Source organism: Xiphophorus hellerii, chromosome 11 (assembly GCF_003331165.1).
Source record: "Xiphophorus hellerii strain 12219 chromosome 11, Xiphophorus_hellerii-4.1, whole genome shotgun sequence".
NCBI lineage: Eukaryota > Metazoa > Chordata > Actinopteri > Cyprinodontiformes > Poeciliidae > Xiphophorus > Xiphophorus hellerii.
This window is the reverse complement of record NC_045682.1, coordinates 23,244,894-23,269,293: the sequence shown is the minus strand read 5'-3', so window position 1 is coordinate 23,269,293 and position 24,400 is coordinate 23,244,894. Positions and strand designations below refer to the sequence as shown.

The window sequence follows — 24,400 nt, the reverse complement described above, 5'->3', positions numbered from 1 at the left end:
TTGATCTGCTTTGACCTGATTTATACAGAACATCTAAAAAGCTCATAGCTCTTAATTACAGAGATAAAAGTGGAATTAATGGAACACTCAGCAGTTAAAAACAAGGCACATACTTAGGCAGTGTTTTTCAGCTTATTTTGCGCAATATACCTGATTTTCCTAACTTAATGTTTATTTGTATTTCCAGGTCTTGATCACTACAGACCAGAAGTTTATGAACACAGCAAACGCCTCCTTCTTCACCTCCTTATTGCGCTCTCCTGCAACAATAACTTCCAGGTCTGAACGCACTGTATTAACAATCCATTTGCATTCTCAATAGCAAGACTGCTAACTTTATTTCTTTCTGTGTTTGCAGGTAATAGCGTCAGTGCTGATGTTGACGAGGGAAATCACAGACAATAAGACCCTTACTATTAAGTCCAGCTACCACTCAGAGTATCAGCAGTCACGTAAGTAGTAAATATGATATTCCTGTGCTGTTTACAGTTCTCAATACTTATTTGCAGGGGATAATATTGCTAGCTCACATTTTAACCCATGTTGTCACATTTCTTTAGAAGCGCCTGACTTCCTGCGAGAGTGGCAGGCTTCTCCTGTGGTGGACTCAGGACTCAGTTCCACCTCCAACTCATCCTCTGCCAGTCTGGGTGGGGGGAGCACTGGAGGCAGTGTTGGAAATTTGCCCCTCGTAACTCCAGATGACCTTGAAGATCTGGAAAATGCACCCAATGAGACGGATGAGAAAACAAACAAGCTTATTGAGTTCCTCTCCACGAGGTAATGCCACAGAGACACTTGTTCATGGGTGCTTTAGAGGATGTGTGAAGAACATCTTTTTTTCTTTCTGTACGCCGTGTGCTGTGTGCACGTTTAAGTGCTTGTTTAACTTGTGTGTGGTGCTACTGGTGGTGGGTATACAGTGCCTGGAGTACTGTGTTGTTCTTGCTCAGAGCTTTTGGGCCATTGTGGGCACACGAGGACATCACTCCAAAGAACCCCAACTCGAAGAGCACAGATCAACTTTCCAACTTCCTCCGACATGTTGTTTCTGTCTTCAAGGAGTCCAAGTCTGGTGAGAAACCACTTTTCTTGGTATTAAAACTACAAATACTTTTTGTAATATTTACTATTTACTAAGAGTCAAATATTGAGCTATAATCCTGTGAAAAGTGTTTAGTTGTTTATTTGGGGTTTTTTGTCCAACTAAATGTTTCAAATGATCAAACTAATTTTAATGTCAAAAATAGCCTGAATAAGTAGAAAAATCAGATTTCAAATGATAATATTTATAACTGGTAAATAGTCATCCAAACCAGCCTGGTTTTAAGTGAAAATTATTTTTTTCACAGTGAAACATGAACAACTTGTTTAGAGCTCAATTAGATGTACATCTGAATTTTTACTAATCTAATCCAAAACCTTAATTTTGGTTATTGAAATTACTTAGAGATGGACCTACGGCTGTGATTTGGTTCATTGTTAAACTAACAAAAGTACGCCTGCATTTGCTTGATTTTTTTTTGCTTTTTGCTAACTTCATGTTGTCAGACGTTTAAGTAATTTGATTCCATAGATCAGACAGTAATCAGGCCTGGGGTGATTATTGAAGCTGAGCTAGGCTTCCAAACAATATTGCCAATTGCTATAAATTCATAATTCATCAAGGGAGAAAGTTACTTTCTCACGTAAGGTCATGTTGGTTTGGAAATTTATGTTCCTTTAAAGAATTAATTCCTAATTGAGAATTGCGTTTAGTATTTACTCTTAAATTTTTGGCAAATTAAGTATGCCAAAAAAGCAAAAATAAAAGAAAGGGACAAATACCCTTTTGAGCATTGTATATTTGATACATTTAAATGAGTTTCCATGTGTGTTTTCTTTACCTGTTCATCCATCTTTCTGTTCAGACTTCCACCTGGAGCAGCAGCTGAGTGATGTGGCATTGCAGACAGCTCTGTGCAGCTCCTCACGTCACTACGCTGGGCGATCCTTCCAGATCTTCAGGGCCCTCAAACAGCCAATCAACAACCATGCCGTCTCTGACCTGGTCTCACGCCTTGTGGAGGTGGTGGGAGAACATGGGGACGAGGTGCAGGTGAGAGTTAAAGTTTTCAGGCTTGAGGCATAAAGCAAGTTTGAGACATACCTGAGTTATTTATTTAGCTTATATGTTTCAGGGCTATGTGATGGAGGTCCTGTTGACGCTGGAGGCTGTTGTGGTGAATCTAGCAGAGTGTCTGAAGAATAGTGATCTCATGGCAGCTCTCACAAGGTAGGATTTTTCATGTTTAACTGCAGTGCACTACAGTGAATAGTACACAGAAGTATCAAATGTAATATTAGGTGTGTAAAGGTACACTAAAATTATGTAATGTAACTTTTTTCAGTATGATTTGATCAAGAGAAACAAATCTTTTTTGTTTGAATTATATTTTAGATCCTCAAAGAGTGTCTAGGAAAGAAGTAATCGGAGATTTTTTTTAAACTATTTTTAGTTACGTAATTGGGGAAAATTATATAGCCAATCTTGGATAATTGGTACCAGAATAAAACCACCTAAAGTGTTTAATGACTATGATGGTTATTTTGGATTGGATAAAAATGTTTATATCACTTTGGAGCTGTTTTGATATATAGACAATCGAGTGTGTGAGTGGTCCCTGAATGCACCTTAAAAGTTCAGCTGTTGGGATTTTCCCTATCCTCAGAGGAAATCCTTCTAGGATGTCTGCTGCTGCGTAGGATATTAGGCTGACTGCTACTACGGGTGGCAGGATTTGGACCTAAGCTTTGTTTACATTAATTTTAAACTTGTTTCTGGTCAGTAATTAAGCAAAGTTTTGTAAAATGCTCACAACCCTTTGGTCTGATTCTTCTTTCTTTCTCTGTTATTATTGTAGCTCAATAAAATTAAGCATAGTTTCCTGAAACATCAGACTTTTGTGATAACTCTGTCTGTGTGTGTTCAGCTTCAGAACAAAAATGCTTTTGTTTGATACACATGCATTTTGAACCAAAGGGGCTGTACCCAAAATTTCTGGTACATATTCATACACTGTTGTATCCCTAGTAAGTATTTATACCCCTTAAATCTTTCCATATTGTCGCTTTACTAGAGAAAACTTAAGTGTATACCTTTTTTTTTTTTTTTTTAACCAAATCACATAAGCATATATATTTATTGTGAACATTATGATTTCAAAAGATTTAACCAAATTTTGAGCTAAACAATCTTCTGTCTTAGTGAGATTAAATGCAGTGGGAATATAAATGGTTTCATTTTTTTGTTGTGTTTTATTTATAGGACATCCTCACCAGACTTTGTGACTAGTGACAAACTGATGAACAGAAAGAGCACAGGTCAGCTGAACTTCCCTGGCCCTGGGTTTGCTGGTCTCTCATCACAACGACATCAGCGCTCCTATTCTGTCCCCAAGAAATTTGGCGAGTGTGGTAACATGTTGAGTGATCCTCCCCGCAGTGCAACTCTGGATCGTATACAGGCAAGACAGACAGATTTTTTTTTATCAATCTTCAATAATTAAGTCTACTACAACTTCCTAATTCTAGTGTCTTTTCAACTGACAGGCTTGCAACAGTCATGGTCTGTTGTCCCGGGTAGCGAGGACCCCAGGGTCCTGCACATCATCGACCAATCGTATTGATCCTAGTGCGCTGTCAGACCCTTCACACGTTTCCCATCCCTCATCAATCCTGGCCACGGTCTTCTGGGTAGCTGTGTCACTCATGGAGTCAGATTTTGAGTTTGAATACCAGATGTCTCTTCGACTTGTTCACAAGCTGCTGTCAAAGGTACATAAGATTGATACAATTATAAGAACAGAGATTATGGCAGAGTGACTGGTGGAAGTAAAAGAATACAACCACTCTTTAATGACTGTTTGTGCTATTCTTTATCATACTGTCAGCTAGAAAAATTTTCTTATAAAACATCCCTGTAAAAGACATAGCGGGGTGACTATAACATTCTTCACTCTGTCTACAATCTTATGGTGTATATAAAAAAGCTTTACCTTAGGAAAGCTAAACTGCTTCTTTTGCAGGTGCCCTTAGACAGAGCGGAGAACCGTGAACGGCTGGAAAAGCTGCAGGCTCAGTTGAGGTGGAGTGGGTTCTCTGGCATTCAGCAGCTTTTGCTGAAAGGTTTTACCTCCCAGACGACATCTGACCTGACTTTACAACTATTCTGCCAGCTCACACCGGTGTCACGAGTGCCTGTTGTTGATAGCTCACAGTCTATAGGTGAGTGATGTTAATCAGCCTTTTTTTTTATCTTTATATTGTTCTGTTGATAGCAGCAGACTTAAAGATGTACATTTGATGTACTGCACAACTCTCTGTCTTGCATTTTTCATTTTCTAAATGTAAGAACAATAGGAGAAAATGTTTTTCAGATCTTTTTAGACTTTCTCCAAATTCAGAAGTTTACATATTTACCTTATTGTTAGTTCCCAAAATTAATCTTGTTTAAAAAAAAAACAACATGAAATCAACATTTGGGCTTTTCCAAATTGTGTGAAGGAAAGGCGATATTAATGTGTGTAAACTTCTTAATTAAAAAAATCTTTTAATAAGCTGTCCAGCTGCTCTAAAACCATAAACTGTAAATCAGATTAGGTTTCCTGATCTGATTAAATCAGAGACAGTGAGAAAAAGGGTTATGTGTCTTTTTATGTCATACATGTAAATATGTAACTTAATTTGATTCTATGAACTGAAATCCAGCTTCTTGTTTGTCTGCAGGATTTCCTCTGAACGTGTTGTGTCTGTTGCCTCACCTCGTCCAGAACTTCAGCCATCCAACACAGTTTTGTAAGGAGAGCGCTGAGAGGATTGCACAGGTGATTTTAAATTTTCACTGCTTTTAGCTTATTTTATTTGTGTTGTTGGCTACAGTACTGTATGTTTCCTCGATGATTTTACTGGAAATGACATGAAGCAGTAAAGATCCCACTTTTTGTGTCTGAAAAAATAAAAATTGGTTGCAAACTTGGTGGAGGATCAGATAAAACGCTGCATCAGTTCTGGCATTGCTCTGTGGTATTTGACTCTTTCTTTCTAAAACATTTTACGTTACTCAGGTGTGTCTGGAGGAGAAGAACACAAAGCTGTCCCATCTGGCACATGTGATGACTCTCTATAAGACCAGATCCTACACGCGTGACCCTTTCTCATGGGTCAGTGTGGTCTGCCGCTACCTCCACGAGGCATTCTCTGATATTACACTCAACATGGTCACCTATATGGCTGAGGTAAAAGCTGCCAAAACATCCCTTATTTACCTAGGTTTCTTTATTTTATTTCTAGATTTTTCAACTAGTTGGAGGTTAAGTAAGTGGAAATCTGAGTAAAGATGCCATTCGGCTGCTATTTTGCTGACGTTTTTTTGCATTTAATTTTTATGAAAGGACACTGAGTCACTGTGACACTCCTTTTAATCAGGAATTCTGCAGTTGCTTTTCACTTACTAAAATATCTGCCTCTACATGTCTCAGCTGCTAGATAAGGGCATCCCCAACATGCAGCTGCCTCTCCTTCAGATCATCTACTGTCTGCTCAGTCACATGGACCTGACAGCTGTTCAAGTCAAACAGTTCAATGGTGATGTCATGAAAACAATCGAAAAGTTTGTCCATGTAAGTCCCACTGTAGTTAATTCCTCTATATTATTTTTATTTTTAATAGAGTTAAATGATGTTAAAGAGTCCCCTGCGTTCTATTTATGCTTTTTAATGTGTTGTTTTATAGACAGTACACTGGAAGGATGCTTTAAACATCCTAAAACTGGTAGTTTCACGTTCTGCCAGTCTAGTACACCCGTCGTATATCCACTCTCAAGGAGATCTTTCCAATCTTGAGGTCAGCAGAGTGTGGGATGGTTCAGCTAAGGCTCTGCCAGGCAAAACCCTGGATTTCACATTTGACATCTCTGAGGTGAGTACAAAGCCCTTCTCAAGCTCTTTATTATTTTTACAACTTACTTACACTTCCTATATTATATTTAATATAAATTCTCCCTGTTATTACGAGGTTAATTAAGACAATATAGAAATGTATGAAAAAGCATAAAAGAAGCTAAGTAAAGCACAAAGAAGAACAGGACAGATGCCTTTAACATAAACAGATTCTGACACACGCTTTGTTTCTCTCACAGACACCAGTTATCGGGCGTCGCTTTGATGGGCTCCAGGGTTCTGGGGGCAGAGAGGGGAAGGCCAGAGCTATGGCTGTAACACGAAGCACCTCCTCCACCTCCTCTGGATCAAATTCCAACACCATCCTGGTGCCTGTCAGCTGGAGGCGTCCACAATCATCTCAGGTAGTTTAACACCCTGAAGGTGTCTTCTTCTTTCTTACCTTCATGTGGATGTTTGTGTGTTTTAAAATACTTTTTACATTATGCTCCCACTGTTTATGTGGTGTGTGTATTGTGGGACGAAAGTTTAAAATGTACAGCAAGCTACTGTGTAGGGACAGAGTAAGCTTACTTTTTTCACTTTACTTTTTCTACATTTCTGACCTTCTGAAGGTAAACATTCAATGCTCAACACACAATGAGTGCACCATGTGGTGAGCCAGTTTTTGCAGCTTTAAATGGAAAATAATTCAGACTAGTCTGCCTTGGCTAAAGCATTTAGCATGCCACAATAAATTAATCTTCATCAGTGAAGACAGAGTGTCTGCATAGTATGTCACAAAATTAAGCAATGTTATTATCAGACCAAAGCTGGAGTATTTAAGTTGTGGATATGTAAATTCATCTAGGTTCTTAAAGGTTATTACAAAATGTGAATGATGTCTATAAAGTATGTATTAGCCTGGCTTAGATAGAGATTAAATTGCACAGGTATGTAGAACGAAAAGGATGCAGTGTTCTGTTTTTTTAAAAGCCACATATCTTCATACATGAGTAAAATTTAGAACAGGTAATGCAATAATGCATGTGGGGTATAAAATTTAGTTACTGCACACTGATCTTTCACAATTCCTGGTTGTCTTTCTTCTTTGAACTACAATGTTTTGGCCTTGCTATAAATTTTCTACAGTGTTTTATTAAATAAAAATACTTAGTTTTTAAAATTGTGATTAAAACAAATGTGTACTCATTTTTAAATGCTAAACATGACAAATAAAATTAATGAATGATTATAGTTTTCTAAAAGAATACAATTCCTTGTATATAAAATGAATGATAACTGAAGCATAATGCTATGTAGTTTCTTGTTAAATATTTTTATTCATTGCTGTTTTGGCCCACACAGAAAAGAACCAGAGAGAAGCTGGTAAATGTCTTGTCTCTGTGCGGACAAGAAGTGGGACTTACCAAGAACCCATCCGTAAGCTACTTATTAACATTATCATACAAGTATTGCAAGTATTTCCTGTTTACCTAGTATAACAAAATCATTGTTCTCCTAGTTCAGGCTTTTGTGTTTATCCAAAGTTGTCTTCATTAGCTCACAATGTTGACTCTTTATGTTCATTCTGCTCAGGTCATTTTCTCGTCCTGCGGTGACTTGGACATGATGGAGGTGCGTGAGAGCGGGGTTTCATCAGAGGAGGGTGGCACCAGAGAGGACACCCTGGATGACACTGCCAGCGAACAGCAGTTCAGAGTTTTCAGGGACTTTGATTTCCTGGATGTGGAGCTGGAGGATGGGGAGGTGACAGAGATTTGACTGAATACAATTTCCACCACCACCTATTCAATTTCTCTTTTTTTCCTGTTTTTTTACTCTGTTTGAGTTTTTGTCCTCCTTCTATGTCTAAAGTGTATTCCTCTGTTGCTCCTTGTCTGTCTCTCTATCTAACTCTGTGTCTTTCTCTCTCCTCCCCTGCTTCCCAGGAGCTTCAGGTAAGTCGTCCCACACTAATTACCTAACACAAGCTTTTATAAGCGCATTGGTGTTGCTGGCTCCCTTTTTCATGCTGAAAATTACTGCTTAAATTTGCTCTCACAGCTTGGTTCTACATTGCTGACATTTTTGCTGTTTTCTCTTGTGGAATAAACTGTAAGACTAAATACATATTATTTCCCATTGAGTAACAGTTTCATTTTGCTTTTTATGCTCATAAAGGCAGCAGCTTGACCTGAAAATGAGTTTTGCAGTTGTGTCCTCTCTTCCCCCAATGTGTTTACGTCTGTTTGTGTTTAATCCAGGGTGAGACTGTTGATAACTTTAATTGGGGCGTGCGACGACGGTCTCTGGACAGCACCGAACTGGGAGACCTGCTGGAGGAGAGCCAGCACTCAGGCAGCACCCCGAGTTTGGGTCACGAAGATCCCCATGACTCAGACGAGTCCTCAGAGGAAGAGGAGTCCTCAACAAGCCAGAGCCTCTCCCATTCCCAGCTTGTGTGTAGCCTCAGTTTTTATACTAAATCAATGTTCCCATTAGAGCTTTAGAAATATAGTCCATATTTTCCTTCTGATTCCAGACCAACCCTTCTCCATCAGAGGAAACCAACCACACTGATTCTCTATCTACTTCTTACGACATATCAGCTGAACACCAGTCTTTGAATGCAACAACCCCAGGCCAGGGAGTCCTCAGCGATGATCATGGTGGCCTGCATGTGAGAAGCATTTCTGTTACTTGTTATATTGAAGTAGAATAATGTGTTACTATGACTTTAAAAATGATGATTTTCTTTCCTCAGGTGAGACTGTGTGGTGAGGATGAGGACACTCAGGCTCAGGACGATGAGTTCTCTCTGAGCACTCATGAGCTGCCTCACGAGTCAGACTGTGGCGAGAGCTTTACTCTGGATTTACCAGGCCAACCTCAGGATCAGCTGTTGAATATTGCCCGTAGTCTCAACCCAAACTACTGCCAGCCACCGCTGGACTTTCTGCCCAGGTGAAGAAATCGAGAAGCAGCTCTGATATTTTCAAGAACCTTTCTCTAAATGTGACTTTTTTTAAGCAATAGTATCAGCTGTGACCGATAGAAATTACTGATCAGGCCCAAAATCTGGGTGTAGTGCTGGAGAAACTTAAAGATAGTTACAAAGTCGGCCTTCTATCACCTGTAAAACATGGATTAAAGGAAAAATGTCCCAGTACGATATAGAGAAACTCATATATGTGTTCATCTTTAGTGGAATTAATTACTACAATTATCTAATATGACTCAGGAACAGTTTTTCATTTGTAAGCTTTCTGATTACGTTTCATTGTTTGAACACGTCCTTAGGTTTAGATCAAGTCACACTTGTTTATATCATATTGTTTTTTTTCTTTGTTTTGTTAAAGCCTACGTGATGATGTAGATGACTTGGAGGACCTTGGTTTTCCACCTCCTCCCTCTCCATTTTTCTCCGCCATCTTGGCTGCATTCCAACCCACAGTGTGTGATGATGCCGAGGAGGCATGGCGTTGTCATGTCAGCCAGCTTGTGACAGATTCTGACGGGTCGTGCGCTGTCTACACTTTTCAAGTCTTCTCATCTCTCTTTAAGGTAAAACACAAAAAGAACCGGCTGAAAATACTCATAATTAGAGCTATTCTGTCTACTTGTGACCAATAAAATTTTTTCCAGTGTGTCTTATCTCTAAATTGATTGGTCAAAACACACTGCTTTTTCTGGATAATACTGAAATTGGTCATTTTTCAGTGTTTTATCTGCTGATCACCAGGATATCAGCAGATAAAATATTGCCGATACCATATCAGAGTAAAGTAAATCTTTAAAACTTTCCTTTTTGCAGAACATTCAGGGGAAATTCTGCACCTTGACAAATGATGTCGCTACATACCTTGGCGAGGGATTAAGGGGCATTGGGTCAAAGTTTCTCAAGTCCTCCCGGATGCTGACCACATGCTCAGATTGCCCAACAATCTATATTGACGCTGACACAGTGAGTGCTGTTGATACTTGGTCTGGATCTTCTCATACTGGCAGCTCTAATGAATGGATTTTACTCTCATGTTCTCCGTCTTTGTTGTTGTACCTTCCAGATTATGTCCTACGGTCTCCTGGACAAGATGAAGTTCAGTGCATTGGAGCTGCAGGAGTACCTTGATACATACAACAGCAGAGAGGAGGCTGCTGTATCGGTAATTCTACCTTTCTTACTGTACATATCTTCTATTTTTCAATGCAAGTGTGCAATTAAAAACTTTTCACCTTCCTCTCTCAGTGGCTGAGAAACTGTAAGGATACGTTTCCTAGATGTCCTGTTGAAAATGTGGTCACCTGCCAACCTGGAGACTCGGAAGAGAAGGTACATTCTTCACTGTAAAATACAAACTTTTTGAATTTTCGTGAAAACAGATTGTCTAAATACCTAAGCCTGTTCTCTTGCTTCTCCACTATGTTGTGGCACTAAACTATTTGCCTTATCTGCACGACTAATTCTTTATAGCCTGACTTTAGCAGTCATGGGGAATACAATGCTTTGCATGTGTTTGATTGATGGTCTGTCTTCCTCTCACCTCACTCTGATGCCCTAACATGCTCTATCGCTGTGTAGCAAATGGAGTCTCTTGCAGTAAGTTATCTCACAAGTTTCTCTACCTTACTGAAATAAGCTGCTTAACTTACTTTTCACAAGACTATCAGCTAATTAACTGTGTGCATGTGTAAATCTATGAAGAATAAGTAAATGTGTTTTTAATAATACCAGTTTGTCTGACTTCAGTTTTTCTCATGACTCTTCCAGCAACTGGAGCTTTGCCAGAGGCTCTATAAGCTGCACTTCCAGCTCCTCTTACTGTTCCAGTCCTACTGTTCGCTCATTGGTCAGGTTCACGCCATCAGCTCTGTGCCAGAGGTAAATCACATCAATTTTAACAGAGGAGACACATAACAGCTTTTGTACTTACATTACAAAATTCATTCTGCATGTCTCTAGCAGTGTAAAGCTTTAAAATCTCTGTTTTACAAACTATCTGTAAACATTCTTTACATTCTCCTGAATGTAAGGCACTGTATGATCTTAAAAAATCCAACATCCTTAATTCCTGTCTGCCATATGACTAGTGATGTTAAGGTTTCAGCACTGGGTCTCACTAGGTTCAACTTTCCTTCTGTAAGGACATGAAGCTTGCTTACACACCTAACCTCCATCTTCCACCCCTCAGCTGCTAAACATGTCTCGAGAGCTCACGGATCTGAAAAGCAGTCTGCAGGCGGCAGAGGCAGCTGTAGCTAGCGACCTGGAGCACAAACACTTGGCCCACACCCATGCACATGCCGCGCAGTTGGCAGCCATGGTTGTCCCTGACTTTCCCACCTCTGAGGTAGCGGTGCAGGCCATACTGGAGTGCCTTAGGAGCCACGAGTTCACCAAGGCTGTGTGCTACATCCAGGAGTGCAGGTGAGGGAAGCTCTGGAGATTAAAGAAATGTGGTGTAAAAGTTTATAATGAGATTTTCCTGTGAATGTACAATGAAAAAAGACAAAAAAATGAAATGCTTAAACTGAAAGTTGCCAGTATTGTTCAGTATATACCATAAAACACCCCAAATATTATGTAAGCAGTTAGTTGTGTGCTCTCCCCTTGAACCTGTTTGATCTCCTCATCAGGAGGCAGTGGCCCAGCGGCGTGTTTGGCGGCAGCTCAGAGACCGAGGTTCAGACGCTGCTCAACATCTACTTCCGTCATCAGACCCTGGGCCAGACGGGCACCATCGCTCTGGTGGGCTCCCGGCAGGACCTCAGCCTCATCTGTTCCAAGTTGCTGGAGCTCAACGGCGAGATCCGCGACATGATCCGCCGCGCCCAGGGTTACCGGGTCGTCACAACTTACCTCCCCGACTCCAGCGCCTCCGGGACAAGCCTCTGACAGGACCTCAGGGGCCCCCAGCCCCCTTGTTCCCCTCCTTCACCTCCCCCACACATCCAATCATTGAAACCAGCTCCACCTTCACCATTTCAACCTGCTCTAACAGAGGAGGCTCAGCATCTGCACACATGGCCGCTCCCTCCTCCGATATCTCTGCTTCCTCGGCTGCACAGCTTCAGACAGACACCTCACTGCCTGACCCAACAGCAGAACCAGAACCATATGTAGATGGGGATGTACTCCTCCCACTGCTGTCCTCACTGTCATCCACTGCAAACTGTGATGTCTCTTTGCATGATTTCCCCAAACCAGGCCAGCGAGATTATACACTGCCGCGCACAAGACAGCCCAGGAGGATTAATTTCAGTGAGAACACAAGCTTGTACAGCCCTTTCAGAGTGTATTCATCACACATGTCTGCTCTGTCAGACAAAACCACAGCGTCATCATTTCCACCCAACATCCTCCCGACTGTGGCGTCAGAGCCGAACTCCCTCACTCGCTCTGAATCAAATGTTATTTTTCAAGGCTCACATCTTCCCCGTTTTCCACACTCCCCGTACAAACACCCAGACAGACACGACTCCGCTTCAGCCTACTCCCATGCTCCATCATCATCATCTCTTTCTCCTGCTCCAGCCCTCCCTCCCTGCCCCACAGGCCCTGAGGAGGCCGCAGCATGGGGGTGCTGCTGCTCCCTCAGAGAGGGAGCGACGCCCTTATCTCGCTACCTCGGGAAGGTGGGGCAAGCCGCACTGCCCTTGTTGAAAGTCGGGGAGCTCCTGAATGCCGAACCGTCGGATGTTCAGACCTGAAATGTCATTTGATCATTTCTAATCAAAACACCAGATCTTTGCATCTGGAGAAGTGACACATATGAAGATTTTCCTCACACATCTTTAATCTTACTGGAAACTACAGATAGCTGCATGCTGAAAATAAAAGTCCTGATTTTATTTTCAGAGCTGCATATTGTAACAATTTCAGCCTAGTTTTATTTCTGCTTGAACTGGACCTGTGAAGGCTTCTAGCTTGGACCTGTTACTTGCCTCTCAGAGGAACTTGACTGTCACTGCCTTCTTCAGTAAGGTGATGATCTGGTGAAGGCATCATAAGAAGCAGTGAGAAAAATGGCTGTGACTCTCTGTAGCATCACTGGAAAAGTTTCATATTTTGCACCAAATGAGATGTTTATTAGTTCTTTTTTAAATGTTACAATAGAAGATTATGTGACTAAGAGAAAAGGAATAAAGGCTTTCACTTTTCTCTGAGGTGGAAAAGCCAAATGCTGGAGGAGCTGTTTTGAGATCTCCACTGGAAAAAGCTGTGCAATGCATGAGCCCAAATATTCTACTGTACCCCAGAAAAAAGCTCCACCTGGGACTGACTGAAGGACTGATGCAGACGCTTGAAGCTCATTTCCTATTGCTGCTCTGCATCAGCCAATCAGATCTTCCTCCGACTACTGTTGCGAACACTGGTGGACTGTTTAGTGCCGTTCTGTGTGGCATGCACTCCTCTCTGGCTAGCTGTAGCATCATTAGCGAGCGTGCGCATTGTTGTGCTCTGTTATATGTTGTGTTCTTACGCCAGGAGGATGTTGCATGAACATTCAAATATTTTGTCTGTCGGTAACCTGTTAATTATTGTTAGCGTGGCACAGCCATGGTAGCATTGTTTGTGTATGGTTTGTAGTTGCACATAAGAAAAATGCTGACATCCAGCTAATATTGTTAATGTTAAAGCAAAACCCAACTGCTTACTGTCATCAGCCCTCATTTTCCTTTCACTGTACAAATGTCTTGATTCCTATTTATATCCGATCAGCAAGACAGCACTCGTTTGACTTTTATATTGATGTTTGTTCTTTCAGACCCAACTGCCATGCATGCATCTTCAGTGTTCTGTATGGAGTGTTGGAATTATTTAACAAAATCATGTTTTATCTGAAAGATACATTTGTGTGAGGTACACATGGGAGCTTCAAGCTCAGGTGTTTGTTTTTTTGTTGTTTTATTTTGTTTTGTTTCCTGTGTGGGAGAACGTGTGTTTGCATGCCATGCAAGAAGTTGCACATTTTTAAAAGCTTTTTAGATGAAGACAGTAGTTGTTTTTTCACTGTGTAAATACTTTTACAGCTTTTGTGAACTTGTTTTGAGTTGGATCTCTGTACAAATTGGTGTCAAAGTAAAGACATATCAAAACTACTTCTCTGAATTCCAGTCCATCACTGAGACACAGGACAACACATACCTAAGGAGAGACCAATTACCGGTCATGTTTTTGGACTGTTGGAGGAAGCTGTGGTACCCAGAGAGAACCCGTGCATGGAGAGGGATAACAGACAAACTCCATTCAGAAAAATCTCAGTGCAGAATTCAAACCCAAGACCTTCTGACAGCCCGATCAACTGTGCAGCCTCACATGAAGCATCCATACTACAGATTTAACAGACAGCAGGCACCGTCTTTACAATTATTTTTATTACCGTACATAATCCAATGTATACTATGAAGTTTGATTTTTTTTTTGTTCTGGAGCCACTAATGAAAAGCAAAACTAATGGTTTAATTTTCCTTCTAAAGTACCAATAGTCTATGGTACATTTTCTTCCTTCACACAGTTTATGTATAGCCTTGCAATGTCTTTAGAATAGAATAGAATAGAAGTACTTTATTCATCCCAGCAGGGAAATTACTTTGCAGTTACAGCATAGAGACAAGACACAATAACAACTACCACTGAGTAGTAGTTGTAGATAAAATAAAAAATAAAATATAAAATGCTATAATTGTAAAAATATGAAATGCTGTTAATATAAAAAGCAACTTAAGAGCAGTCCTTGCAAAGATTTAAAAAAAATGCAGATATGTATAGTAAATATACTGTATGTACAGCAAGTGTGCCACAGTGCAGTTGTGCAAAATTGGACTGATTAGTGCAGAACAATGATTTAGCTTTTATTGTACAGTGAGATGGCATGTGGCAGGAAGGATTTCCTGTATCTGTCCCTACGACAGCGGAGCTGGAGCAGTTTATGTGAGAAGGTGCTCCGCTGTCTGTCCACTATGTGGTGGAGAGGGTGCTGTTTATTGTCCATAATAGACAGAACCTTCTTCAGTGTCCTCCTCTCCACCACAGTTTCCAGGGACTCCAGCCTTAGTCCCAGTACAGAACCAGCTTTCCTGATGATTTTGTCCAGTCTATTAGAGTCGCTGGCTCTGATGCTGCTTCCCCAACACACAGCAGCAAAGATGGCACCGGCAACAACACTGTGATAAAAGGTCTCCAACATCTTGCTGCACACACTTTGAAGGATTTATTCAAGTAAATCTAAAACACAAAAAAAATTAGAATTTGGTGAAGAATGTTTTTAGAAAACTACCAGATAGCTTAATTCCACAGTAAAATTGATTACTTACAAATAATGAAAACCAAAAATTCAGTGTGAGCAATTTTGAATATTGTGAAAATTTTATAAACTAATGTCCCACCCTAATCAGTACCAAAGCTGTTCAGAGTGCTGTAGCCAACCAGTTACAGAAAAGTGAGGATCATCAGCCTCCACAGGATTGTCAAGCAAATTCCATTTAGAATTGAGGAACTTTACAAGGAGCTGGAGTCCGTGTCTCAAGATTCACAGTATGCCAAGCCACTCCTGAACCAGAGACAAGAAAAGTCTGACCGGGGCCAAGGACAGAACTGTGTCGAAGTAGTCTGAAGTTCTCAGATGATAGAAAATTGCTTTTCATTTAGAAAAGGTTACATTTTTATTTCTCACTTCTTCCCAGATCCAATTCTAAGCACTGCAGTATGGATTACCATTTGAACCTGCAACATTAACCACAGTAATATACTTTTAATTTAGGTGTCAAGTGATAATTCACATTTGGAGTTCCATAATTGTGTTGACTTTATGCCAACTATTGAATTGGGTCAGTTTCTCTGCAGCTCGTCCATTTTAAACCCTGAAATGCACAAAACTAATTAAACTGAGCTTCAGTAGAAACTTTTACTCCAGTATACTTGTCTCAACCCCCCCCAACCTCAGCATTCACATTTCTCTGAAGTGCAACTTAGAATTTATTAACTTTGCATTTTACAAAAGCCCATAGTACCCAGAGTGAACCCTCTAGCAATATGAGAGGTTGTCAGATAAGCCAGCTGGTCAAAGGTTCAGCATGTTGCAGGCAAGTAAGGGGTGGCTTCCAGTGACAGACTTGAGCATAACCTCAAACTCTAACCATGCAATGAAATTCAGCCACCATCAAATTAGCTCAGACGATATATTTGAAGCTGTACGTGGCATCACATGACAGCCTCATGCCTTTACAGCGGCAACACAGGTCTTTACGATGAGGCCTCTTCATGTTGATGTGTCTCTGCTTCTTCTCACAGCTGCAGCAAGTCTGAGAGCAGCCCTGCAAAAATATTTAAGGTCATCTGGTTATGTTCTCAACTCTTCAAACAGAAAACCTTTGATGCCAAACCCACGTATTGAACACCCAGGTCGTCAAAAGGAAGGTGCTGTACCTTACAGATTATAGACTCCACTCTGTAGGGGTTAAACCCCACCTGGCACTTCCGGCAGAGCTGCTTGTAGTACACCTAATGGAAAAAATAGCTAAAATTATTAATGGAAATCTGGGGTATGCTACAGTTTGTAGCTGATCACTCACCTTACTGGAGCCAGAGATGCACCAAACATAAGCACTCTCCCACCGGATGTTGCACTTTTTACAGTGGAAAAAGCCATATCGCTGTTCCAGGAACTTAAAAAAAAAAATGCACAGACTAAATACAAATAAGGATGAGTCTTAAAGCGGATTTTAGAAGGTGCCATTGACGCATTTCGGATCTTTTAATCCAACAAGTTGTCCAAAACCCACCTGGAAGTTTGGGCTCTTGGAGGATCGAGGACTCTCAGTCTTGAAGCCGTTTTCTAAGTTCTCGCCACTATGATCCGTGTCAGCATCAGACTTGGCTTGGTCAGAAGCTTCCAGTGGGTCCTGTCCAGCGCCATCGCTGAGACTCTTCAGGAACACCCTGCGGTCAAACACCGGCGAGTAGATGGACACAGGTCTGAGGAAGCGCAGGCTGCTCATAGGCGGCGTGCCTAACAACGCCTTCCCCTCCGCTTTGGTCACATCGAGGCTCTCGTCATGCGTCTTGCAGCTGTTGCAGGAGGTGGGATGTTCGACGTAGAGCAGCGTTTTTGGACCTAGAGAACACTGAACCGCCTTGTCCACCTTCGCGTTCACCTGCACGCCGCACTCTTTGGTGTTCACCTTCCCGCAGGGCGGTAGAGGTAAACTGGGGTTGACTTGGGACAAGATGGTCTTGCAGATCTCCAGGTAGTCAAGGCCCTGAGGAATGAGAAAACGGCCTTCTCCCTTCCCCCAGCCGTCCCCCTGAGCTGGGGGAGCGCCATAGCCGCTGAAGGGGAGGAACGTGGACAGGAACCCCTCCATCCTGGAGCCGTAAGACAGGTGTAAGAGGCTCTTTGTGGGATTTATACAGATCCGGTCTGAAAGGCACTGATTGCTTAATTAAAGCCTGGGTGTGCGGGTTTAAGCTGAATCAAGGAGAACGATCCAAAACTCTTCATAACCACCCAAAGGCAAATTATGAGCCTATATTTTTTTATCTGAAGCCAATGAAAAATTTGTAAAACTTTAAAACTGGTTTTATATTAATTTAAAGTACAGACAAATTACTAATATAAACTCAAAGTTGGCAATAGTAATATTTATAGTGAACAAGTTAGTGATAGTTTAGAATTAGAAAGAACTTTATTGCCCGGTGCCGTAGGCTAAAAGACATTTACTGTTCTGCAGACTGACTACTGTGGAGAAGGAACTGCTCTAGTGGGGTCAGGTCGTTGTTCTGATGGGCACCGGAACTATAGTGGCAGAGGGGTGGAAAAAATGTGTCCAGACTGAGAGGAGGTTGGCTGAAACCCTGTCTGCGTGTCTCTGGGTCGTGTAGAGATGGAATGTTGTAGCCAATTACCTTCTCAGCAGAGTGTATGATGCACATATGGATGCAATGATGGGTTTGAAGATGAGAGTTTGGAAGTTTAGCATCATTTTAACTGGGATATAAACTTTTTATAGGTCTCATATGAAATACAATCCTTGCAGACCCTTGTTGGTGAGTATTTAGCTCCAGTTATTGGGCTCTTCTGGCTCTCCTCCATTTGTAAGCGTCTACAGTAGAGCTCAAATCACATATATATGGTATTAGGGTGCCCCCTATAGGTCACCTTTCTTTGTGTGCATCGGCACACAAAGAAATTTGTAAATACGCCTCTTTTAACGTCCCGGAAGCCAGCTGATGTTTCTGTAGAAACACTTAAAATATACGTTTGTTGGCAAAATGTATGCAAACAGATAGTAGCTTTATGTGGTTCAAACATACAAATGTTAGCTTAATTAAATATGGAAAATATGAATAGTTTAATGGCTTGTTTGTGGCACAAACATAAGTCTTAAGACGACATGAACAGTGGAGTTCCTTTGTTAGAAAGCCCTCAAAGTGATAGGGATACTTTGGTAAAGATGGAGAGTATTTTATAGGCTATTTTGCAGAATAAAGTTAGCATTCCAATGATATTGTTATGATTATTTGAGGGTAATAAGAATATGTGTTGTTTTTATTAATTAATTATTGCTTTTTTTATGAGTTTATAATACTAACATAAAAAATAATTTTGTAACACTATTGGGCTTCTAGGTTTAAGATTCAGAAATTCAAATGAACTTGCAAAAATATTTATATGAAGGTTACAAAACAAAATAAAAATTATATCATTATTTTTTTTCCTAAACTGGGCTACCACATAAAACTATAATATTGTTTATTCTGCTCAAGTTTTTTGTATTTTAAAACTGGCTATCCAGTAGTTTAAAGTGCTTTCGGGTCCTCTGAACTTGATAAAGTGTTATACAAGTACAGGCCATTTACTTTTTACTTTTTTTTCAAAACACGTATGTTTTGAAAAAAGCATACGTGTTTATATGTAGCCACTACTGTATAGAATACCAAGTAAAAATGTATCTGTATGGCTTATATCAACATTTAAATCGAGATTAACAGATTCGCGCGTCATTTGAACGTCTCAGTAAAACTACCAGGTCTCGCCTTTAGGTGGCGCTACACGTTCATCAATAGTTTGTACCCATGGGCACTGAATCTAATGCATATTGGCGCCATTTTGGAGCTAGGAGGGGGAAGAGAGCTGCAGAGGAGGACACGATTTATTACAATTCACGCTTACAGGTAAGAAATGCACAAATAGAGAAATTCGGCAAATCGTGGAATAGTTATATGTTTATTCGCGCATCTGAAAAAATATATGAGCGAGTATACAGCGGTGGGGTGGTCTGATTTCCATGCGGCGAAAGGAGGAGTGCAGCCCGCCTTCCTCGCCTGTGTTCTCGGTTGCCTTGTCTCGATTCTCCGTGTTGCTTTGACTTGGTCCTGCGCCGTAAAATGGTTAGCCGGGATAATATTAGCCTATCGGGTTAGCTTACTGTCACCACAGTGAAAACATGATGTACCGTCTTAGTTGTACGCTTAACATTGGGACAGTTCTAGCCACGTAACGGTAGTTAGCCGGGGTGTTTTGTTACTGTCTATCCGCCCTCTGTCACTGAGATTGCTGCTGCTAGTGTTAGCTCTACCATGCTAGTTGACGGTGTGCAGACTGACAAGCTAACGGCAGCTAATTGTGTTAGCCACATTATAGCAACTGAGCATTCTGCATATATACTGCTGTGATGCAATGGCAATAACTTCTTTGCTTAAAAGCGTTGTCCGTTTCTCTGTAAACCTACTGAAAATGATAGTACCATATGCTGTTTGTATTTAGATATAATGCCTTTGTTGTGGGAGGATTTTCTTTCTTTTTTATCGCTCATAATAGCTGCGTTATTTTGCGGTAGTACGGATGGGCAATAATAACGTTAGCGCATAAAAAAACTATTTATGTTGGAGTTTGCATAATCGAAAGTTGGCACCGTTGGGCACTAAAAGTACTGTAGTCCAGGATGACGGAAGAAAGCTGGGCTTTACCAAACCTGGTCATTGCATCGTGGTTTAATTGGTCAAACTCCAAAGTTAGCTGAGGAGGAGTATCTTTTATAACCGCAGCCTGTCACAGTAGTTACAGCACTCATTTTAAACGATGAAAATTAAGTTTCAGTCTAATATCAATTGCTGTAATAAAACTTTGAAAATGCTGCTGTACTAATAAAACTTATTGTTGAAAACTAAATTAAGGAATAACACAAATATAATAATAAAAGAATTGCTGTAAATATGTTTGTGAAAATAAACTATGCACAAAATACTTATAAAAATACGCAGAAAAAAGAAAAAGTACACATTTTAAATAAAATTGTATTTCATAATTTTCATACAATTTTTTTGAAAATGTTATTTTCATAAAATAGTATTTCATACTATTTTCTGTTATCATTCTCCTATGACAATACTAAAATAAATTATTCCGTTAAAATAAAGGAAATTGAAAATGTGCATGCTTAAAAATGTACTGTGCTTGATTGCAAAATAAACTTTATAAATAGAAAAGAAAATATAGTATAATATAGTAATATATAATATGATATATAATAGTGAATGTAACTGTTATTGCACTTGCAAAAGCAACACATAAGTTTTGACAAGAGAAATACATAAATAATTACATAAAACGTGTATTTAAAATAGCATGTCATGATCACATTTTACCTTCATATCCAGCAACCCTGCATGGATGAATTATCAAAAATATTTACCTTTCCAGAAACTGGTTTCAGTGAAACTGTAGGAGTCAAATAAATCACCATGATAAAAAGGAGACTTCAGTAATCCAGACTTTGCATGCTGATCATTTGACAACCACCTTCAGCGGCTGCTTTGTTTGTTTTTGCAGCTGTCATCTTGAGATTTATTTTCAAAGATTATAGTCAGAGGTTGTCAGAAGTGTTTGGAGATTTGGATTATATGATCGCGATGTTTTCACATTAATTGTCAAGAATAAGCAGATACAGCAGTCAGAGTTTTACTGCTTTATTCCAGGCCCATTTTATTTGACATGTAAAAAATTGTGTGAACTTTGTTTCAATTGAGTAGTGAAATGTAACTTTCCAAACTGCCAAATTGCTCTCCTAATTTCAATGTAAGTTTGTTCTTATAACTGTATATACTTTTCTGTTCATTTCCAACATTGCAGTGATGTGGTTGAATATTGTGATCATATCAATTCTGGTTAACTCACATTATTCTTTCACTTCTCCTTTCTCCTGTTCCTCCCATCCCCCATCCTGTTGTCATAAAAGACAGAGTCCATCAAAGCAGCAATGAGTGTTTATTGCCAAATAGTTTTAATTGGATGGATCTGAAATGAGAGAGCCGACCAAATGTTGCACCAAAGCAGTCATTTGCAAGGGGCAGTATTAGACACATTGAAAATAACAATTACGAATCAGTATGCTGTATTGCTCATAGCACATTGTTTTCCCCATGAAATGCTTCCAGTAGAGATCCCAGTCAGGCTGTACTGGTCAATACAGATTTCTGTCATTCTTTAATGTATGACATGCTTTGTTTACAAACTGAATGTTAGCTTAAAAAAATTCTGTCACAGACATTGACTATAGAAAGGCATTTTCATTCATAGAAGCAGCTTTGAAATCTGCAGTAAATTAAAGAAAAACAATATTATTCTCCATTCATGCATCAAAGCACAACTCTTCAAAAAATTTAACAGGAGCCAAAGAACGCACTGTTTGTTGATATTTTAAGAGACCGAACAAAGTTTATTAAAGTTACTTTTGGGAATTTTACTTTCTTGTTACAGGTTAGAGATGATCAAGGGAATGTTGGCTAATTAGTGCTCCTCTAAAAACTGGGAAATGCAGGATGACAAATATTAATAATTGTTGTTTTAACTCAGGAAAGTCAGGGTGTTTGATTTACCACAAGCTGATTTTACAGTTTGGTTCTCACTTAGTTCTCTCTTTTTTAATCTATCCAAACATTTATTTCATTTATTTCCACTTATCTCTAAAAGCTGCTGATGCAGTTGAGTATTCATGGTGGTTAAGTAGCCCTAGCTACAGCTGTGACTGGTTTGTTTTGAATGTTCTGCAGGCAGACACCCACAACACATGGATTTATTGTAAACAAAGCATTTCTTCCAACATTCAGCTCCCTTCACTTATTGTAGGAGCTTTAGTGCAAGTTATTTTTTGATCTACAAAACCTCGATTGTTTTTGTTTGACTGATTTTTGTAGACAATTATATCCCAATTTCTTTAGTTTGAAACTACAAATGCTCTTTGACAAAGTTTACCCATTCCACTGGTTTGTTTCCACATACAGGTCACTGAGGTCACCTTTGCAGCCAGCTGGTGTCCAGGTTTCACTCTTGTTGCTGGCTTTCTCCCTTTTTCCATTGCCCACCCACAGGGTTAAAACCAATCTGTCTCTGTCAAGATTCAAATTTGGAAACGAGTTACCTTTGAGTCCTTAAAGTGGAGCTGGTGTTAAAATGAGCAGAACTGGCAGAGCAGAAGAGTAGTAGAGTACAAAGCCCTCTGTTGGGAGCTAAATATGTTTAACTGTGATAAACCAGTAATGAGCCTAAAGTAGCCCAAGCTGAGGTTGTTTGGAGAGGGGTATAGCCAGTCCCTTTGCGGTTATTTACTGCTGCGTTTGTGAAATGTTCCCTCATGGATGGTAGCCACACATTCACATCAGGTTGAGAAATAATCTGCTGTGATTGGCTGCCAGGACACTCGGTGTGTGTCTGTGTGGTGCAGCAGCGATGGAGGGATGGACTCAGATTTGGCAGCAGCTGTGGGGTGGAAAAGAAGGTCACAATCCAGCAATTTGGCCGCCTGCCAATTTCCAATGGTGTGTGTTTGCGTGTGTGTTGGTCTCTGCATGTGTGTGTGTTTGCTGAAGCTTGACGGCAGCTACTGAGAATTCTCAGAACTTGTGGTTCATAAATGTGTATTACATCTTCCTGACCCAAACAGTTTTACTGTAATGGAGCACGATTTTCAGTGTAAAAAAACATAAAATTACTAAACAAACTAGATTGCTTTACAGAAATTGGACTGAACATATAATTGCATTTTTGTTATGTCATTATTTGAGGAAAATAATTTTTTTCTAGCCAAAAGCTGCAAGTATGTTTTAGTCACATGGCATCCAGGAAGCAGCTATGAGACATTCAAGTGACTGCAGTTGGCTGACAAGATAAACAACTTGGTATTCTGACTTGACTTGTGAAAAATATCAGAACTTAAATCTGTTGCTAGAGAGAATTTTGCCTTCAGTAAAAACAGCACATCAATCAGTTGTCCCTCTGCACCAGGCTCTGTGCAGAACCAGTCTTGTTACCTTTGGTGTCTCACCAGGAAAAAAGTATTAACATGTTTAAACATCACATAAAACATCACAGTGCTGTATTAGACGGCTGTACAACTGAAATGGGGTCAAACATATGTTTAAACATTTTAAAACAACAACGTTAAATTACTTGGCAATAAAAGAGGTTTCAGTGATTAATATATTTTGCCACAGTTGGAAAAGTACTATTCTGTTTATTCCTTATGTTTGCCAGTGGGTAATATCAGGCCTTTATAAAAACGCCAACAAAGTGTGGCAGCAAACCTGCAGCCTGGACTTCAAAGCACCATGAGTGGCTTAGGTTTGGGTATGAGGGCGCACACTGGATCAGACACTTCAAAGGATCACTGTCTTCAAACGCCATCAAACTGATTCATCACATCATCAAAATGATTAAATTGATTGTACCGAACATACATACATACAGTCCTGGGTAATAGAACAATTTCGGTATTTTATCGAGAAAAGCCTTCAAAATTATTATTATGCTTATTTTTAAGCACTTTTGAATGATGGGAAAACAATAGTGTTGAATGTTTTCCATTATTTTTTGGTTTTACTCAAGCATATTTGCTCTTTTGGGATTTGTGAATCAATATATTGCTAGTTAAAGTGTCATTATTAATATGTAAGGTCCTGCAAATTTTAAGGGAGATCACTGCTTAGGTTAATTTTCTGAAATTAATTTAATTGGTTATTCTTTAAGTTTGTATTGACATTAGGGTTGCACAGAGTAAAATACTGAGTTGAATTGTTGATTAACCAGATTATAAACCTAATGTAGCAGACAAGACATCCAGTAATTGTGGAAAGGGTCTGAAGATATTGTAGGAGTTCGTTAAGAAAAAATACTACATGAAGATTTGAGGAAATAAAGAACAAACATGGATTAAATAATGAGGACTTCTTCAGGTACTTGAAATTGAGGCACTATACTGAGGAACTACTAAAGATGAATTTAGATGAGTTGGAATATGGAACAATTAGGAATAATCAAACAAATTTGATTCATTTGTTTTAGCAAATGAATCAAATGTAGGGGGGAAAATTAATTTCTGAATTGTACACGGAATAGAAAAACTAGCTAGCTTCATTGAAGAAGCTAGCTGGAGGCTTCAGAGGAGAACTGGGAGGAAATATGTGGGCAACAGCGGAAAAGATC

The 24,400-nt window shown here is 39.8% G+C and overlaps 3 protein-coding genes across 12 annotated transcripts in view; 2 read left to right on the top strand and 1 right to left on the bottom strand.

Moving 5' to 3' along the window:
- fryb (furry homolog b (Drosophila)) overlaps positions 1 to 14,021 on the top strand; it is a 58,535-nt gene extending 44,514 nt beyond the window's left edge. For 4 of the 9 annotated variants that reach the window (XM_032575858.1, XM_032575850.1, XM_032575856.1 and 1 more), the window contains exons 40-67: positions 188 to 279; positions 359 to 452; positions 561 to 780; positions 924 to 1,075; positions 1,911 to 2,098; positions 2,181 to 2,275; positions 3,308 to 3,506; positions 3,592 to 3,816; positions 4,068 to 4,266; positions 4,768 to 4,865; positions 5,106 to 5,276; positions 5,520 to 5,660; positions 5,773 to 5,958; positions 6,179 to 6,343; positions 7,287 to 7,361; positions 7,518 to 7,688; positions 7,871 to 7,879; positions 8,186 to 8,380; positions 8,464 to 8,601; positions 8,686 to 8,885; positions 9,281 to 9,485; positions 9,736 to 9,885; positions 9,986 to 10,084; positions 10,168 to 10,251; positions 10,501 to 10,518; positions 10,690 to 10,800; positions 11,111 to 11,346; positions 11,556 to 14,021. In XM_032575858.1, the coding sequence (XP_032431749.1) occupies positions 188 to 279; positions 359 to 452; positions 561 to 780; positions 924 to 1,075; positions 1,911 to 2,098; positions 2,181 to 2,275; positions 3,308 to 3,506; positions 3,592 to 3,816; positions 4,068 to 4,266; positions 4,768 to 4,865; positions 5,106 to 5,276; positions 5,520 to 5,660; positions 5,773 to 5,958; positions 6,179 to 6,343; positions 7,287 to 7,361; positions 7,518 to 7,688; positions 7,871 to 7,879; positions 8,186 to 8,380; positions 8,464 to 8,601; positions 8,686 to 8,885; positions 9,281 to 9,485; positions 9,736 to 9,885; positions 9,986 to 10,084; positions 10,168 to 10,251; positions 10,501 to 10,518; positions 10,690 to 10,800; positions 11,111 to 11,346; positions 11,556 to 11,814 (4,175 nt within the window). In that variant the 3' untranslated portion in view covers positions 11,815 to 14,021. The remainder of the gene's footprint in view (positions 1 to 187; positions 280 to 358; positions 453 to 560; positions 781 to 923; positions 1,076 to 1,910; positions 2,099 to 2,180; positions 2,276 to 3,307; positions 3,507 to 3,591; positions 3,817 to 4,067; positions 4,267 to 4,767; positions 4,866 to 5,105; positions 5,277 to 5,519; positions 5,661 to 5,772; positions 5,959 to 6,178; positions 6,344 to 7,286; positions 7,362 to 7,517; positions 7,689 to 7,870; positions 7,880 to 8,185; positions 8,381 to 8,463; positions 8,602 to 8,685; positions 8,886 to 9,280; positions 9,486 to 9,735; positions 9,886 to 9,985; positions 10,085 to 10,167; positions 10,252 to 10,500; positions 10,519 to 10,689; positions 10,801 to 11,110; positions 11,347 to 11,555) is intronic. The other 5 variants (XM_032575854.1, XM_032575855.1, XM_032575851.1 and 2 more) reach the window with 5 other exon arrangements.
- Positions 14,022 to 15,218: 1,197 nt separating this feature from the next.
- Positions 15,219 to 17,545, bottom strand: zar1l (zygote arrest 1-like). Its single transcript, XM_032575721.1, has 4 exons — positions 16,704 to 17,545; positions 16,494 to 16,586; positions 16,348 to 16,422; positions 15,219 to 16,235 (listed from the first exon to the last, which is right to left on the bottom strand). The coding sequence occupies exons 1-4, from the start codon at positions 17,283 to 17,285 to the stop codon at positions 16,092 to 16,094; spliced, it is 894 nt and encodes a 297-aa protein (XP_032431612.1). The 5' UTR covers positions 17,286 to 17,545; the 3' UTR covers positions 15,219 to 16,091.
- A 1,441-nt stretch (positions 17,546 to 18,986) lies between these two features.
- pds5b (PDS5 cohesin associated factor B) overlaps positions 18,987 to 24,400 on the top strand; it is a 29,353-nt gene continuing 23,939 nt past the window's right edge. For both annotated transcript variants that reach the window (XM_032576585.1, XM_032576584.1), the window contains exon 1: positions 18,987 to 19,095. The gene's annotated coding sequence lies outside the window, so the exon portion shown is untranslated. The remainder of the gene's footprint in view (positions 19,096 to 24,400) is intronic.

What these genes read in the sequence shown, in the direction of transcription:
- zar1l (XM_032575721.1), bottom strand. Translation starts at nt 17,285, where the DNA reads ATGGAGGGGTTCCTGTCCACGTTCCTCCCCTTCAGCGGCTATGGCGCT. An exon ending in CCAAGAGCCCAAACTTCCAG is followed by an intron (nt 16,587 to 16,703) that starts GTGGGTTTTGGA and finishes TTTTTTTTTAAG; the next exon opens with TTCCTGGAACAGCGATATGG. An exon ending in GCATCTCTGGCTCCAGTAAG is followed by an intron (nt 16,423 to 16,493) that starts GTGAGTGATCAG and finishes TTTTTCCATTAG; the next exon opens with GTGTACTACAAGCAGCTCTG.